The 18,615-nt window shown below is 42.8% G+C and overlaps 1 protein-coding gene across 1 annotated transcript in view; it reads right to left on the reverse strand.

Moving 5' to 3' along the window:
• LOC102038531 (unc-80 homolog, NALCN channel complex subunit) overlaps window positions 1-18,615 on the reverse strand; it is a gene marked incomplete at its 3' end in the record, with an annotated part of 89,673 nt that overhangs the window by 11,347 nt on the left and 59,711 nt on the right. The window contains exons 25-33 of the mRNA XM_031064575.1: window positions 18,603-18,615; window positions 15,755-15,920; window positions 12,153-12,356; window positions 10,527-10,627; window positions 7,664-7,861; window positions 5,519-5,626; window positions 4,662-4,800; window positions 862-1,043; window positions 363-494 (exon numbers count right to left, since the gene is read on the reverse strand). The exon at window positions 18,603-18,615 is cut by the window's right edge and continues 112 nt beyond it. Coding sequence (XP_030920435.1) covers window positions 363-494; window positions 862-1,043; window positions 4,662-4,800; window positions 5,519-5,626; window positions 7,664-7,861; window positions 10,527-10,627; window positions 12,153-12,356; window positions 15,755-15,920; window positions 18,603-18,615 — 1,243 coding nt within the window. The remainder of the gene's footprint in view (window positions 1-362; window positions 495-861; window positions 1,044-4,661; window positions 4,801-5,518; window positions 5,627-7,663; window positions 7,862-10,526; window positions 10,628-12,152; window positions 12,357-15,754; window positions 15,921-18,602) is intronic.

An 18,615-nucleotide genomic window follows, 5' to 3' on the forward strand; every position in this document is an offset into this window, starting at 1 on the left:
TTATTGGAACTAAACCTACAATGAGCTTTGGTGCAAACTCCTCCCAGGAGACACCATAGGAACCAGTGCAGACTAAACTGTCTCTCAGGCAGTTCTAGTGAAAAAAATCTCCTCTTGGAGAGAGAGCAGCTGTGTGCTCCTAAGATCTAAGTCAGTGCCTCTCAGAGGAATATGAGATGCCGTGCAGTACCTCAGTGAACAAACAGAAAAGCTTGATGCCCATGTAGAAAATTCTGTGTTCTACACTGATTATACTAGATTTTTTTCCCAACAATCTCAGAGTTAATCCACATCTTTTGGCTAAATTTACCCCACACGTCTCCAGAGAAGAATCAGTGCTTACTCTCAGGATGTCTGCTTACCGACTGATCTTCATTTATAGGGTCCTGCACACTCCCACTGCACTGAGGGACCCAGGGAGGGTCAAACATTGGCACAGATGGCATCCCCAGCACAGGAGAAGGCAGAGTGAAGTTTATACTTGGAGGAGGAATCTAAACAAAACCATGAAAGACATTTTGTTACAGCAAACTATTATTGTCAGTATTGTTAATTGAACATGAGCACAAGTACCCAAGGCATAAATTAACTCTGCCAATTTTTCCCACCTCAGTATCTCACTGGACTGTAGCAACATGTATGACACTCATCTTCTCTCCTATTTCCTGACCTGAGTCCCCATTTTATTCTTCTTATTTTATACAGGACTTCTCCATATCACCTCCCCTACTACTGAGAGTTATACAAACATGTTTTTCCCTAAACAGAGTTTCAGGAAATTTCATGGCAGGCTGTCATTAAACATCTATCCCATAAGGCAAGCTGTAAATATCATCATTAAGCTTCATGTGTCTTATGTACCTTGAAGATCTGCTGTGCTCCCTCTTCCATCCTTGGCCACACTTGATATCTGAACCTCCAGAGTGTGTGAAATTTAAGGATGGCATTCAGTCTTTGCACTGTTTCTGGGTGATGAAATTCGGACATCAGCATGTCAGAAACAGCCTCTGGCACTTTCACAGCACACAGCAGGAACATGGCAGCTGCAGGGAGAAAACAGCTGATCACCTGTGTTTCTCAATAATATATTTATTTTGCAAAGAAAATCTGCAGGTGTAAAAACCCACACCAAAAGAAACCCCATAAATAGGATCACCAATCCACCAGGCCTAGAGAAAACTGTATTGCTTCATGAAACCAAGCACGTGTGATTCCACCTTTTGGAGCCACACAGCATTAGAGTTGAAGCTTGTAAATTCTTCTGGAAAACCTGCTTTTTAAAATAGAATACATCTTTGACCTTCTCAGCCATGACTTGTTTAAAATAAGAACATCTCTTGAAGTAAGGGGACTAATTGAGTTTGGCTTTCAAAGGCTCCACTTCCAAGTGATTTCTGTATTGATTAATCAAGGCTGATTTAACAGAAACTCTGCCTTTAGCAGAAGCTCTGGAACAGGAGACAGAGACCCAGTAGAAGTCACCCAGATATTTTCATGGGTAAAACCACTTTTTGTTGCAGTGGGCTCCATGCAATGATCCCAGTCTGTCTCCAAGAGAAAACAGAGCAAGACAAAGGACCATGCAAAACAGCATGATGGTAGCTGAGGCAGGACAGTCCCCCTACCACAGAAAAGTTTATCTGGCCTTTCCAGCACCTGGTGCACAGCTCTGGACATCCTTCTCCCCCTCCATGAAGAACTGAGGTGACTCAGGCCAGACAAAGGTCAAGCAGTGAGTTATCCCTGGTGCCAGGAGTGCAACTCCAAATAAACAGAGTGTAAAACCAGGTGGGAGGAAATAAGCTACAAATTCCTGACTGAGAGACAGCTTTATAATCTATGAAAGCTACACAAATTTCTACAGAGACAGAAGTCTCCTACACGCTCCCTGAACATACAGGGGATCTTCTCCTGCAAGGTCAGATGTGACTCCACAGATACTTTCCCTGGGAATTGAGAGGAAAGATTCCATGTGTACCCCACCACCAGTTAGGTGGTAAGTACATTGGATTTTAAGCTGTACTGTTTCTTTGCTAGCTGTAATATAGGTACCTCTATCATGCCCTGTGTGTTCTCTACTAGTAGCTCTTTTTGTTTTATTCCTGTGTAGCAAATAGTCTGTTTAAAATATTATATCTCTTAATTTTGTGTCTATTAAATAAATAATTTATTGTATAATGGACCAAATCAACCATTATTAAAGAACTTGAGAGTGAGAGTGGGTTTTGGGGTGCTGGCCACCCCTATAAAGCTACTGCCTGCTGCCAGAGGCCTGGGCGAAAGGCAGGGACTTATCTAAGCTCCCATCTCTATTTGTAATAGTTGCTTCAATGGATCATATTTGAATATAAAGAGACATTAATTAAAGTACAGACTGATGGAGGCCAGTGAATGCACATGGTGTCCAAGGGGCACTGCAGGAGGCAGAAGCAGAGGGATTCCTGTTGCTCTGGGAGCTCAGTGGTGTTAGAGAATCCATGGCTTCCTTGACCAGCAGCTCACTGCAGAGCACTGAAGATGATTTCTCTAGATTTGGTGGCTGTTCCTCCACAGTAGCAAAAAGACATTTGCCAATGTCTTCTTCAATGCTTATTCAGCAGGTGCCAGGCCCCAGAGCAGTGTTTGTGGGAGGCAGCATGACCACTGGAGGACAACAAGGCCACTCTCTGACTGCCTGGGCTCCTGGTGCTGCTCAAAATCTGTGGGGACCTTCAGAGAGTTCCTTCTGCTCTCTGATCTTCTCAAAGTCTAACAAGTCTTCGTAAGACACATGTAAAAGGGTGAGTTCATTCTGAAGCAACCCAGAACAGAAACAGAGCCTTGGGAGAGGTCAGCAGATGGTGCTGTAGTACATGAACAAGGCATTCTTTTTATGCAGCTTCTGTTTTTATCCAGTTTCTGTATAGCAACACTGGGGGTTTTCAGGGTTTGACCTCAATGAATGCAATTTATGCTTGGGCTGTATTCACCTGCTACTAAAAAAAGCTACTACAGACCCTCAAATGGATTTTGATCCTCCCTTCAGGAAAGGGAGAAGAAGGAAGATGTATTTCAGAGGCTGCTTTGGAGCAGCAGCCAGCTAGCACTCCTCATCCCATTCCCCGTAGCCCGTGCAAATTTTTTATTAGAATCACAGAATCATTGAGGTTGAAAAGCACCTCTAAGATCATAGAGTTAAAAAAGTATCCAAAATTATTCCCTCAGAAAGGGACTTGAAGCAGGAAAAGGAGTACTGCATCAGGCAGATTATTCCTTCATCTGAAACCATTAAATAAATATCCTATATATCAAATCGGCTCTTCATTCTTCCTGCTGTCCTAACAGCATCTGTTACAAATAAATATCTCACTTCAGGGACCAAAACTGTGCATTTAAAGTGCTGTGTTCTAGGTAATTGTACATTGTGCTTTACAGTAGCATTAATACTTTGAATTGCTAAGGAAATATTTCTTGTGACACATCCTGTTTATTTTTTCACAGCTGGTCATTAGGCCAGTCATCTTCTGGCCAAGGGATAAACTCTGAACCTAGATAATTTCCATGGGAGAAGACCCAAGCTCATAGCAGAAACATTCTTATTACTACTTGACAACAACATCTATGGTTTTATATTTATTGTAATAAATTTCATCCCACATGCAGAATTTCAAAGTACTACTTTCACAAGTAAATGATGTCCTAATCATCTGTCTTAAAGATACCTCTCAACTATGTGCCCTCAGCAATCATCTGTGTACTTTAAAACCAAGTGGAAATGGAAAATTTAGATAGTACCATACAATAACAGTACTTAATGAGCAATGCTGCTGTCTCCAGGCAACATGGGAATTTTCCTTACAGCCTGACAGGAGCTGTGACAGTTTCACTCTCATTCCCTGTGTCAGTTTTGGTATGAGCTCTCAATTGGTACTGATGCCTCAGGTTTTAGCTTTTATATTTTTCACATTCTGTGCTGCTTTAGTGTGTGAGCTTCATATTAGGGGATGGTGAGCTCTCTTCACAGAGTGGGGAGACAAAACAATTCCTTCTCTAGCTGGGGACCAAGGACAAATGATCCAAATCTCAGGCCCAAGAGCATAAACAATGGGGACTGAAGAGAGAAAAACAAGAAGGATGGGACTTCATGGGCTAGAGATGTAATTGGACAATTAACTCCAATATGGAAATGGACCAAAACTTATAAAAGTGAGAGACCCTGTGACCAGTTGTCCATTTTGTGACCATTTTGGTTCATCTTGGGTGCAGCCCTGACTGGGCTCTTGTGTTGCCCAAGGTGGATCCATTGAGGCCTTTTAATAAATCCCTGCTTTATTCTTTAACTTTGTCCAGCCTCTGTTCTAGGTCAGCATTCACAAGGCATCAGTACTAACATTTCTGTGAGGCAACATACAGAATGCTTCAGTAGACTCTGGACAGCCTGAATCACTGTGTTTCCTCTGCCTACAAACCCAACTGAGTACAAATACTAATTATAATATTCTCCAAACATCCACCACATGCAGGGCCTCAGAGAGAGTGCTCTCCTGATCCTTCTGACCACCTCTTTTCCACAGAGCACACAAAGGTCTATGAAAACCAAGAAACATGTGGTGCCATTCAAATTCCTCCACTACAAAATTGCCAAGTCCTGTGAGCAGGACTTGAGTGTGTGGTTGCCTCACCTGCTGCCCCAGCCATGTGCTCATCCACGCTGAGCAGGAGCTCCCAGGCTGCTGGCTGGATGTCCCCGTACATCTCCTCGGTGAGGATGGGAGCAGCCTTGATCAGCAGGGACAGAGGGGCAGGGGACAGGCTCATCACCTGCAACAAACCAAGCCAGGCCTTAGGGCTGAGCAAATTATCCACAGGGGAGAACACACTCAGTGATTTTACCCTGGTTTTGGTCTGCAAATTACCCACCAATAACTTCTAGGTTCATCCATTTCATAAAATGCTCCATGAATGGGACATGGCCTTCAGCCTATACTAAAAGGGCAGTGTTTCCAAGCTAGAGTCTTTTGCTTGTCCCTCACATCACCAAAACACCAAAAAAGGAAAAGGAAAAAAAAAAGGAAAAGGAAAAAAAAAGGAAAGCCAAACTCTCCCAAAGTGGTGCACAGCCAGCAATACAGGTCCATTAAACTCTCACTAAGAACAGGCTGTTGCTTCTTCAGAACTTTGAAGAAGTAAGAAGAAAGAAAACAAATACTGTAAACTGACAGGCTGCAGTTAAACATATCTGTGAATTCTTTGGTTTTTTGTATCCTCAGCTCTAGTGCATATGGCACTATGGAAAGCCAGAGATGCAGACTGTGATTTAATGGAGCTAAGTGTTTAAAGGCTTCTTTGACCATGTTTCCTTAAGAGGTTTAAATTTAGTGTTACTCATATTGGGAAAAGATGTTGAGCTGAACTGATTGATATTCAGGAACAGTTCTTCACATGGGCTTGGAGATCCACAGATATTTTCCCTCTTGTTGCATTTTAACCTGGCAGCTATCTATCTGCCTCCCTAACTAGCATATGGCCTAAGCAGTACCTGATTCCTGATGTATTTTAGCATTCCAGAGTCCTTCTTCCCTTCCAAGTTGATATCGATCACTCTCTTTTTAAGAGAAGGAGTTCTCAAGCATGACTTGTCTGAGCACTGGAAGGAAATAAAAACAAAGTGGAGTTCACTTTTATATTTCTCAAAATGTGGAAAAGGAAATGATGTACAAGAGGAATTTCCATATACTAGAAACCATCTGGTACCAGAGCTGTAGCACAAAGCCTTCTTCTTTGCTGGCAACAGGCCTAGTATCAGTGGGACAACACATTTCATCCAATTTTCTTCTATTTTTAACAACGCTTTTCCCCAATAAAATCTTAAGGCAGAAGTCAGTAAACCAAATGAACAATGTGAATGTTCTCTGTGTAATCTTCACTGGCACACCCATGTATTTAGTTAAGTAGGTTAGGGGCAAAAAGTCTACAGCTTCCCTCTAAAAAATTACCAATGGAAGTGTTCAGTGTACAGAATGATTCCTTTCATGGAATCATAGAATCACTGATGTGGAAAAAGGACCTCTAAAGCTAGACCAGTAATCTAATGCTGCCAAGTCCACTACTAAATCAAGTCCCCAGGTGCCACATCCTTGCATTTCTTAAGTCCTCCAGGGATGGTGACTCCACTGCCTCACTGGGCAGCCTGTGCCAGGGCTGGACAAACCATTCAAAGAATTTTTTTGCTACTATTCAATCTAAACCTTCCCTGGTGCAACAGAAATGGCCCTAAGGCAATTTCCTCTCAGTCTTGTCCCTTGTTTCCTTGGAGCAAAGCTCAACATCCACCTGGCTGCACCCTCCTGTCAGTTTTAGAGACTGAGGAAGTCCCCTTGAGCCTCCTTTTCTCCAGGCTGAGCTCCCCCAACTCCCTCAGCTAACCCCTGGTACTCCAGCCCCTTCCTCATCTCCATTCCCTTCTCTGGACACACTTGCTTGTCCTTCTTGGACTATGAAAAAAGCAAAGATTGTCAGTTGCTCTCTGGAAGTGAGGTCTGTGCAAACACCCTGCACATCTTTCTAGGAAACCTCACTGCCTCTCAAATTCTTTCTTCCTGCTGTTTCCTAAGTGCTTTGATGGTTTGATGTATGATGAAATGCGTATCTCGCAATTCAAAGTCAGAGATGAAACAAGCCAAAGAAATGCACATTTCTTTTACCACCTTTCATGAAACACACTAGCTACTCATCTCTTGCCTGCCTTCTGCAGAGGAAATGACTGCCTCTCTTTCTAAACAACTCTTGCTTTTCTGTGCTAGAGGAAAAATGTGGGGTTTACAGTTTTCAGGAAAGCAGAAATTAGCTTCTGTTTCACCTGCTCGTGCTTTCTTCCATGAAAACATCCCTCAATTTTCTAACTTGACAGGAAACAATCTCCTGGTTGATGAAGAAACATAATGATTGTTTTCCTTTCATATGCCATAGCCTCTTTACCCAACTGAAAGCTTCATGACAGTTCCATGAACACTTTTGTTTACAGTGTTACTGCCAAGCAGTGGAATGGCTCTGCCATTACAATTATTCAGGATAACTGTAGTCTGTTTCTGCTGTGGTTTAACTGTTGACACAATTCAGTTAGTGCCTGGGTAGGCACTTTAGTGGAAATACATTTCTGCTTTCAGGAAAGTTAAAAGTACATTTTTACATATAAAAAGGCACCAAGTTGTCTGAATACCCTACTGAAATGGTCATTAAAAGGAGACAAACATTAAAGACTGATGTGTACAATTTTTGGAACAGCTGAGAGCTCAGACCTAAAAGAAAGAAACTACATGAGATTTTACAAGAATTTCAAGAGTGATTCTTACTAACAGACAAGAAAAAACATGAACAAAGAGAGAGAGAACCCACAGGATAGTAAGTAGAGGCCACAAAATAGCATTAAAATTGAAGTCAGATTGTAAGGTTTTGAAATGACCTTATCAGCAACTAAGATGCATCCCAGTCAATACAGATGACATTCCTTACATAATGCTGAATGATTTAATTTCTGGGTTTTTTTAGAGCAAAGCCAAGCTTAAGAAAACCTGTATCCATTTTGTCATGAAAGAACTGTATGAGTACATCATGCAGTTTTCAAAGGCAATCATGATGTGTCTGGACCAATCCTAAAACATTCTGGTTTTTTCCATTTACTCACTTCCTTCTGCTTTTTGCCTCTTGCCACGTTGTTCAGAGTGCTGTTTTCCCTCAGGGAGTCCACTGTGTCCCCATACAGCAGTTTGATGGCCCTGACAAGGCGAGCACAGGAGCGGCTGTGGTGGAGGTAGCAGTGGGGGTGACAGTAGTCAATGTGTGTGCAGATGAAACTTTGCTGGTTGCACAACAGGATCATAACCTGGAAATTAAAACATAAACAGTTACCTACAGAAAATGGAGTTAGGCAGGGATTGGGACAGTCAAGCCAGCTTTTTCTCAGCTTAGCTAGGGAGGTGTGAAGCTCAACATAGCCTTCATACAGACAAGAGGCTTGCAAATTAGCTGGGCATGGTTAAAGAAACACTAGTGCCAACAAAAAAAAGGAATAGAGCTGTTATAGATGCATATATTCGGCTGATGGCAAGGTTAAGGCTAGGCAAACAGCATCCTCTCAGTTTGCAGAAAAGCTGTCCTATCACCACTCTGAGATGAGAGCTTGGACTGGAAACTGTCAACTGTCCAATTGTTATTAAAGCTGCAAACCCACCATGCTTGGGGTTAGTTTCCTTCAAGGGGTGCAGAAGGAAATATCTCAGTATGCTCCCCAGTAGAAATCAGCTGTGTCAGTTGCTCTGCGTGTCATTGGGCAGACCCATCCAGCCCAGCTCTGTGGTAGCTGGCTCAGTTGCTGTTTCTACTAGTGTTGCCATATGGCAGCAAGGAGTAGTAAAACTTACCTAAAAATCAGGTAAATATTTTGGAATTTAGCTATTCTGAGCCCTGCTCTGCTGCAGAAACACTGGTATTAATCTCTAAGCTCTTAATTAAAGATAGCCTTGGCAAATCTACATTTGAGTGACCACTCTGGTGTAACTCAGATGGTTTCTTTCCAGGGGAGCAAAGCTCAGCCCAGCAGCTCTTTGTACACTGATCTTCACATTACACACAAACCCAGCCTCTTATTAGCGCTGAGGAAAACACACAGGCATCTCCAAACCACTCACATTGTAGGTCTTAAGAGGCCTTTATGAATCTTTGTCTTCCCCCCACAATCCAGTGCAGAATTACCCAGAACTACCAGAAGGAAGCTATCCCCATTTTCCATCCACTGTGTCTGTCTGTGCAGCTGCAATCTGCTGGCTCTTCCTCCAGGCTGCCACATCATTCTCAACCTTAAAATATTGAAGCTTCTAAAAATGACAGGAGCATAATCTAAAACAAATCTGTGTAATGTTTGTGGGATTCCTGTGTTTGCCTCCTTGTTCTCGCCTCCTATAATTTTGGGGCCAATCAAGAATAACTCAATATTGATATCAAAGTGAAATTTGTCTAGCAGTACTGTAGAGCTTCTACCAGCCTCTGGTCCACTCTTATAAATTGCTGTAATGTACACTGACACAGAGTGAGGACATCAGGCTCCCTAAAGGACAGGTAAAGGAAATGTTGGTGCCATGACAGCAGCAATTGGAACCAGTGATCCTTTGGAGTTGTTTGCTTGTGGCAACTAAGTACAGGCTTTGTTTTGCCTGTAGTTTTAGTGACCATCTACCCACACTTCCTTTCTAACAAATGGAAAAAAAATAGCACTGTTATGTAATATTGGTACTTGTGTGTCATTAACTGTACCAGGTGATTTTTCAAATTTTCCTTTCTCCTGTGCAAGCTAATCTCATGTAAAGTGAGACAAACATCTCAAGTTTTTTTCAGAATTTATGAGTTCATGTGAAAGCAGCCTCCCACACTGAGCAAGGGCACCATGATGTATTTTAAGCTGCTAACTAGGGTAATTCCCTTATCCTCTAGTGATGCAGCATCCAATACATACACAAATGTCCAACACACTCACTTTAGTACACTGGAATTTCCAAATGAGGTGTAACCATTGCCAAGAGCATTAGTGTACTAAAGAAAGCAGGGTAGTCCAGAGATTAAGGTACTAGATTGGAAGACATGGCATTCAAGTTTCCTGCCCTGCCAGTCTCATCTGAAAAAGAAAACTATCAAAAACTTCTTCTGACATCAAACTATTAGATTAATCCTGGTTTTGCCCACACCCCATAGGAATGGGGCAGCTGAGAGCAGCCTATGTGAAATACCTGGGGAAAAATGAAGACATCAAGTCAGTATTGAAAAATGAAGATATCAAGTCAGATATCAAGCTGTCATTCCCAAAGACAACTCAAAAGTCAAAGGGTGTCTGTGCTCACAGAGGACACCATCAATCATGGCACAGCAATGCAGACTTGCCCAATTGACTTCTGGCAAGTCTAAATCACAGAGATTTTTAAGTCTAAGGCACAGAGATTGCCCAAAGGGATGCCTTAGGCCCTGCATGACCAAACCACACCTGCACTGTTGTACTGCCTGTCTTCTGGACAGAGTCAAGACTACACAACTACCTCATATCCTGGAGATCTGGTACATCACCTCAGGCCTTGTCTGTATTTGGAATTAGCCCTTGTTCAACAAGGCTCTGTTGGCTTACATGAGCAGCTTCTGAAATGCCACTTCCCAGAAGCCCAGCTCACACTGCACCCCATTCTGTTGCTCTCCCTGAAACACACACTACTGGCCATGCTGGAGATAAGGTACTGAGCTAATGTATTTTTCAGCTGAGGCAGTATGGCTGTCCCTGCACACCTAGGGAAAAAACAAATCAAATATATATGAACTAGAGAGAAGGAGGTTTAATTCCATTTCAGAAACAGCAAACACACCATTTCCAAAGGTTGCAGTTTTACATACACTTGAGATCCTCTATGCTATGTGGGAAAAGCACAAACTGTGATCTGGTTTTTGCCAGACAAAGGTATTTTTAGTTGAAAATGCCATCCTTGGGAGCACTTCTGGCAGCTTGTACTTACGTGCAGCCAGGACATGTTCCGGTGATAGTTCTCCTCCATGCCTGTGCTGCTCAGTACCTCGGGTTCAATGCTGGGCTCGCTCGCGCTCCAAGGGCTCCCTTCTTCAAAAGAAAAATACCCAAAAGGTTGTTGTTTTTACTGCTCCCTGTGTGCTTTAAGACTAGGGACAGCACTTGTAAGCCAGGCCAGCCTTGTGGGAACAGATGAGAGTACACAGAATATGTCACACTGGAAAGACTGCATTGGGACATCCCTCCCCAGTCCTCTGCTGGCTTGACACTTACAAGAACTATTTGGACTTGACCCATAGGCCATCTTGTCAGTAGCAAACATTTGTCCCTCCATTTTTTTTTTTTTTTCTTTAATGGAAGGGAAAGGGATAATCCAAAACCATCATAAACAAATTCTTTGCACCATTCAGATGCTGCAAATGGTTGGTTTAGTGATCTGCATTGACTGGGCTCTGTGGTTAAAAAGTCAACAAAAATCCAACCAGAAGTGGCATCCAACTGGAAATGCCAACAGGAAAAGTCCCTGCTAATTGCCCATAGGAACTGATAATGTCATGGGGATGAAAGGGGAAAAAAATCCTGATTCTAGCACACTAGAACACTTCAGACCTCAGCCAAGGGAGAGATTTCCCTGAGAATTTCACTGACCCCTGTGTTTCCCCTAACCGCTTCATACCCTATGGGCCTCCTACAAAGCTAATACTAATGATATTAAGACTTGGCTGGAAATGACACTTTTTCTCCTCTTTAAGTGAACTGTGACTCGTCAAAGTTTACAGAATTGACAATCTCACTCTCCATGTTCTCCTACTGAAGCATCTTTTGGGCGACATAAAAATGACCATTAAACTTGGGAGGTTATTCCAGCTCCAAATGTATCCACAGCTTTTGGCTAACACCAACAGCAAAGGGAAGCCCTTTAATTCAACTGCAATGGAGATTTCACAGAGTAGGATGCACATCTTTTTTTCATAAGATAAATGTACGAATATCCATCTTTTAAAATACTAAGGAAAGTAGCTGTAAACCACAAAAATAGATCTTTATGCCAGTATGTAGAAATATAGTATGCAGCATGTGAATGTTATGTTCTGCATATATGAATACATGTTTTACATGTCACCAGACATGCTTATGGCATCATATCCAACACAGAATATGAAGTTCATGCCTAAATATATATGTGTTTATATATAAATATATACACACATATAGTCAATCTGTTGCTGTGGACAATAAAATATCATATATACATATCACCTCATGTATTCATGATATCCTGTGATTTAGGGGTGTGTGTGTATGTGCATATACACAGGTGCATGTGCTCCCCCTACAGACAGCAAGCGTTCAGCTGGCAGGCCAGCATTCTAAGAGCTCATGCTTTAACACAGTTCTGAACTGACAATCTGTGTGCATGGAGCTGACACTGCACGCAGGATTTGTACCGTGCTCCTCCCAGGCCCGGGTCCAGGCAGCCCCTGAAGAGAGCTCTAGATTTTTCCTAGCCTGCAGAGGTGGGGATCTCTCGCCATTTCTAGCTCTGCTGCAATCACATCAAGAGTTTTTATCCTTCCTAGTGTCCCCTCCCTTTCCACCCACTCATCTAAGTTACCTATATCAGTGACAGTGTCCCTGCTGTGGGACAGCTGCAGCTCCTCATTCTCAGACTCTGAGTCCTGCCGTGATAACTTGGTGCTCTTTAGGCTGCCGGCCCGGCGAATGCTGGAAAGGGAACCCCCCTTCTTCACCCGGAAACTGCGGGTTCCTTTAATCTGGAGCAAGCGGGAGCCTCCTATCCTGATCTTCCTGCTGGGAACTGTATTGAAAGAATAAAAGAGGACTTTTTTCCCCTTAATTTTTCCCCATTTAAAAAAGAAAGAGATGCTGGCCCTCCCCGCCCTCCCAGCCCTTTGCTGCCAGCCTGGTATTGCAGCGTCTTCTGCCAAGGAATCAGAGTGGGGTCAGAGGCTCCCTCCAAAGCCAACGCCAATGCAGCTCGATCAATCGGGGAGTAAAGATGCTTCACAAAAATGTGGTCAACACCTCAAATCCTGGAGATCTGGTACATCACCTCAGGCCTTGTCTGTATTTGGAATTAGCCCTTGTTCAACCACCAGCAAGTGGAGTCATCTGCGCTAACAGAAACCCAAAGTGTGGACAAGAAAATGCTACATTTCACACCAAACTGAATCCATTCCTGCCAGGAAGCAGGATCTGCCCAATGGATGTGAAATGCAGTTTTCTTTGCCAGTCCGTAGAGTTTACATTAGTGCAGCACATCACCTTTTGCTATGGATAGCTGGCTGAATCCCAAGCATGAACAAGGCACCTTGGACAAACCTATTTTCCCAGGGGCCTGGGCTCTGTAAACCTCCCTGAGCTCTGCAGTAGGATCAATGATTTATTCATACAGCATATGTGACTGCAAGAGGGGAGTCTGCTCCATGAGGCTAGCACTCAAGGCTTCTCTGAAGTAAGGTTTGCATAAATCCGTGTCTCTGCATGTTACTCTTCATCATTAGAATGCTTTAGAGGAAACAGAAGCATGTAGATCTTCTCCTTCAGACAAATCAGCAGCTTTCAGGCATTAACAACATCCATTGACACTCTGCATTTTTGATGAGCACAGACATGGAATGGTTCAATGTTTAAAGCACCAACTGTTTGCACTTTCATTCTCCTCCTAGTTCAAAGGCAGTACATGGCAGTATGTCAGTCCAAATGTTGCAACACTCAGTCATTTTACTGCAGATGTAACCAGGCAAGGCCACGTGTGATCAATTACCTTTGGTGTGTGGTTGGGAATGAACAGCACAGAGCTTTTCGGATACTATGGGTAAGCAAAAGATTTAAACAGAATTGTATTTTGGCTTCAGGATAAAGCAAACACACCTTTACTCCTGAGATTGCCCCCAGTTTCTCAGGAATGGAATTCCCACTCCCATTTCCAGTGGCTAGCATCCCTGGTCAAAGGCAGCTGGATATTTTGGGAGCTACCCCTCAGTCCTCACAATTCAGTTGGCAAACCACTGCTAGGTGACCAAAGAATCTCCCTCCAAGGGACCATGCTAAGTTCCTCAGCAATCACTACTGCTTGAACAATGTTCACATCAGCTCCACGAATCCCAAACTGCGTCAGCACATGTAACTGCATTTCATGAGGTCTGCAGAATCCCATTCTGGCACCCAAAGAGTACATGTGATCATCTGAGGGCCTGCATCTACCTAGCTGTGGTGTCTGTATTTCAGACCTACCTGGAGCAGATTCTATACAGTAAACCCGTGGCTTTTGGGGAGCTGCTAAGCCATGCCTGGGGGGAGCAATGAGAGCAAAGTTTTTAACACTCCAGAAAAATGAAGGGAAACAGATTAGTACCCATCAAAGAGCTTGAGATAAAGAAACCTCTCACTGCAGGCAAGCAAAATTTAGTTACACTCACACAACAACATTTTCTTATCTAGGAAAGTGTAGATTATGAAAGATGCCTCTGCATCTGCAGTGTTTGGCCCAGGTGGATTCCCAGAAGAATATGCTGTGGCCAAAGAGAAGAACATAATTATTGTAATTTTAAATGTAACATTACCTTGCATTTATTAAGCTTCTAAAATACTGGAATTACATTTTTGCTAAGGCATATTAGGATTCAACCTTCCTACCACAGTCACTTTCCCCATGTCTAAAATGCAATAAAGAGGCAGCTTTAGTAAAGGAAAACTACATGACAGCTTAGGGAAAAGGGAAAAGGGAAAGAAAACTCAAATAAAACCGCAGGAAAATGTAGTTTAATGGGGAAAAGGGTGCAGAAAGTCAATACTATCTTTGCAAAAATACATTATGCCTGTAGCACAGTAACATGCAAAGGAAAAGCTAAGTCAGCATTGTCTCTAAGAAAAAGAAGATAGTTAGAGACTTTCCACAAGCAATTTCCAGCAGGACTGCCTGCTTGAAGGTATCCTCAAAAAAAAACCCCAACCCCAACCTAAACTTCTTCTCATCTAAACAGGCAGAGAAGACACATCTTATCCCACACGTCTTAAAACTATCAGACAAATCATAAGGCTGTGTGTTTTTCTGGGCTGCCAATATATCAAGAGAAGACAAAATGAGGTTGAGCATCAATTTATCCAGCTCACCTTTCCTAGGTGAAGTTACTGGCCCACCAGACACACAATTTTGGGGGAAGTTTTACACCACACAAGTCTTGGAAGCATTTCTAATATTTTCTCCAGTAATTGTGGCAAGGTCACAGCTGAAGACAACACAAACTTTATCCAAAGCCTGCAGAAGTCAATAAAAGCTCCTCCAAATCATTAATAGACATTACAGTTCTGAGAGGAAAACCAGCCACAGACCTCACTGCTGTGAAACAATCATTAAACATTTATCCTTTTCAAGCAATCATCAAAATTATCATTCCAGTCCCTGCACCTGTAAATTACTACTATGAGACAATGTAAGTCGTTCTAGGAAACATGTTAGAGGGTGATCTAGAGGTATCTGGCAGTTTAGTCTCTAATTGCAAACACACACAATGACTATGTTGTATTGCAACACTTGTACCTTCAGATAGAATGTGAGTCTTGCATGAGATGGCTCAAAAATGGAAACGATCTGCTGCTCTCAGCAAACACAGTAAGCTTGAAGTCTGCTTGTACGCTATAGAGGATGTTGGTAACATCAATCTGCTAGCCATCAAAAGCCACACAGTGGATTTTTCATGTGGTAGCAAAGAATTCAAGAGGCCAATCACACTAATTTGTTGTGATGCCATGCCTTCCAAACCCATACAGATTTTCCATGGAAGAACACCAAATCTTCCCTTCGATCTGTGATTTCCCCAAAGTGAAAAACTGTGACCAGAAAAAAAACAAACACCACTTTTGATCTTTATTTTTACAGTGAATCAAATAGTGATGCTTCTTTTCTCAGCATCTCACTAAGAGATAGTTTCAAACAAGGCTTGCTCCTTTTTTAGCAATTGTGCAAAGCTTTTGATCGATTTCAGTCATAGCACTGTTTTATAAAATTTAACATCTTTGCTTCTCACATTCATTATATTGAACCCTGAAGGCCAAAAGCATCTCTGAAATGATTTAAAGCCACGTGACTCCATGGCTGCCTGCTTTTTAACACAGTCTATGCAAATGAAAACACAAAATCAAGCGCCACTTCACAAGCCCTGAGAGTACAAAAGCCTTATTGTTCTGACAAACCTTTTTTCTCCTCGAAGCCAGCCTCAGATTTGAGGGTGTGGCTGCTGCTGTGCAGGGAATCCTTTGAATCTTCATTTTCATCCAGAACCCCAGCAAAGCTGATCTTTCTCTCATACCTGTGTCGGTCCATCTCAGGATCCAGCCGCAGCCTGCAGCTCTCCAGGTCCTGCAGCAGAATGGAGACCACACAGATGTGCCAGCAGTGTGAGCTCCCACTGCAACCAGAGAAGCTTCACAGAATTCACTGAATCACTGGGTTGGAAGAGACCTCCAGGATCATTGAGTCCAACCCAGCCCCAACACCTCAACTAAACCCTGGCACCCAGTGCCACATCCAGGCTTTGTTAAACACACCCAGGGATGGTGACTCCACCACATCCTTGGGAAGACCACTCCAGTATTTTTTCACTTTTTCTGTGAAAAACTTTGTCCTAATATCCAACTTTTATTTCCCTTGGTGCAGCTTAAGGCTGTGTCCTCTGGTTCTGTCAGGGCTGCCTGGAGAAGGAAACCAACCCCACCTGAGCACAGCCACCTTTCAGGGAGCTGTAGGGAGTGATAAGGTCACCTCTGAGTCTCCTTTTCTCCAGCCTAAACAGCCCTAGTTCTTCAGGAAGAACTGCTTCAGATGGGGTTTATTCTAATCACATCTAAGCCAACTGCTCTTTGGCCTTGCAGCAGGCTGAGCCACTTGCCTCTGCCAGGATGGAAGAGTTACCAACCACAGAATTATTAGGATTGGAAGGGACCTCTGGAGATCATCTAGTCCAACCCCCCTGCCAAGTCAAGGTCAATCAGAGCAGGTGACACAAGAATACATCCAGGTGGGTTTGGAATGGCTCCAGCTGTGAGCAAAATGAGCTTGTATCTGCTCCATGATCAGTAAAGGGCTTTGGGTGAAACTTCCATCAGGACCCACACACAGGAGCTCACTCAGCCCACAGCCTTGGCAAGTCTGCCTGCTCTCTTGGTAGTTAAACTAGTTCACCAAAACCAGTGCAGTGGCAAATGTTTCAGTTCCTCAAGGCCTCCAAGGCTGTGCTCCTATCTATGAACAGGTATGCCTACAAACACCAGTGGAAGTGAGATCTGCTCTACTGAAACTCCAGCTATATGGATCATACCATTATGTACCTGATCTTCTTGGAAAGGAAGCATCACTCCAAAAAGACAGACTTAATATTTTAATCTGGATTATTGTTGCCTCTTTTTTTCCTCTGTACAAAGTTAGAAGCAGCACTCCATGGCCATTTTTTCTTACAGACTCTTACATAATGTGCCCTTGAGGTTTCTTTCACCTATAGCTCACAGAATAATTCCTCCTCCTTGTCTCCCATACACAAGTCTAGAAAGTGATTAACCAGCTGCACTTCTAGCTCACATAAAACACTGATTTCTGTTGACCTTCATTATCCAACATATTCATAGTTCCAAGCCTAACTACTTAATGACATGAATTCTAAACCATGGTATCATCCTGCTTGTGGATGCAGTCATTAATTATGCTGTAATATCACCAGTGTGTTTAAGGAGGATTTTGCTGAATTTATTGCTTTTTAAAATTGTCCTTCTTGCATACCTTGGGGCTGAGCCACTTCATCAGAGGTCATCTACAGCCTTTGGACTCATTTTCAGAACCTAATTACAATGCTATCCAGATAAATCAGCCTGTCAAGCATAATTGCCATGACTAAAATTTGATCTGTCATTAACAAAAGCCAGGATAGTAGGGCTAAATCCTTCATGGAGATTTAACTTCTCTTTTTTTCTTTATAATTTTTATCCTGATTTCTTAAAGAAATTTGGCTTAAAAGCTGAACCTATGTCAGCCATTCAATTGTCATCTCATCCTGTGCTAACCACGTCTCAAGCTGAGGGTCACAGTCAACTCAACTTTGTTACAGATGGATAATGAGATGATTGGCTCTCACAATTAAGGGATGACCATTGTGTGAATATTTAAGAAAAGCTTTAGTGATGTATAGTTATTGTCGTTCAGAAGTCCTCTGTTCTCCCCATAGGGCAATTCCCAGCGCTGTGAATTTTTCCTTATGTAGTCCTTTTGTTGTATTTTTGTTAAGGTTTAATAAACCTTTTTAAATTTTCGAAGTGAGCAGTTGCTTCTCACAACTTGTCAACAGATGACTGTGTGCATGTGTTTTTTGAAACACCAGGCTAAAGGTAGTGTTAAACTACAGTATGAGACATAAGAAAATCCACACAAGAATGAATCACTTAAAATCAGTTTTCACGTGTTCTGCTATTCACAGGTGACATAGGTTAGTGTCAGCTAACCAGTTGTTTAGTTTACTGTTTATGCCAGGATTTGCCTCTGAGTCTCATGGAGTTTTTTGGGTTTTTTTCTTTCTTTGCTTCTTTGTCCCCATCTCTTTCCTTTTTTCCCATTCTCCCTGCAGTTCTCTGGGTCTAACCCAAACCAATCTCGCAGCTTTAAAAAGCTCTCGCAAATTCTCAGCAAACCATTCTGTTCCCTTCCCCTGTCTTGTTCCAATCCCTGGCCACTGCTAATCAGCTAGTGAGCATTTCAGCTTGTCACTTCCTATAGTCTACCTCCCACACTTCCCAAGTCCCCCATCCATTTTTCCTCAATCCCTCTTCTCTCTTTGGAAACTTTCTTTAACTTCCAGCAGCACATGTTTTGCTTCCATGGCCTTACCTTCTCAACCAACCCATTTCATGTACCCTGACCATCTTCTATTCACCACACAATGGCTCCTTTCTCCCTGCAGAGATCCACTGGAGTTTTTACCCCACTCTACCTCTCCTCAGAGCCTGGAATTTGGGATTCTGTGGACAAATCCCTCTCCAGTGTGTGTGGGCCACTTACCACAAGAGGCTCG

The sequence above is a fragment of the Geospiza fortis genome, unplaced genomic scaffold (assembly GCF_000277835.1).
Source record: "Geospiza fortis unplaced genomic scaffold, GeoFor_1.0 scaffold706, whole genome shotgun sequence".
In the NCBI taxonomy this organism is placed as follows: domain Eukaryota; kingdom Metazoa; phylum Chordata; class Aves; order Passeriformes; family Thraupidae; genus Geospiza; species Geospiza fortis.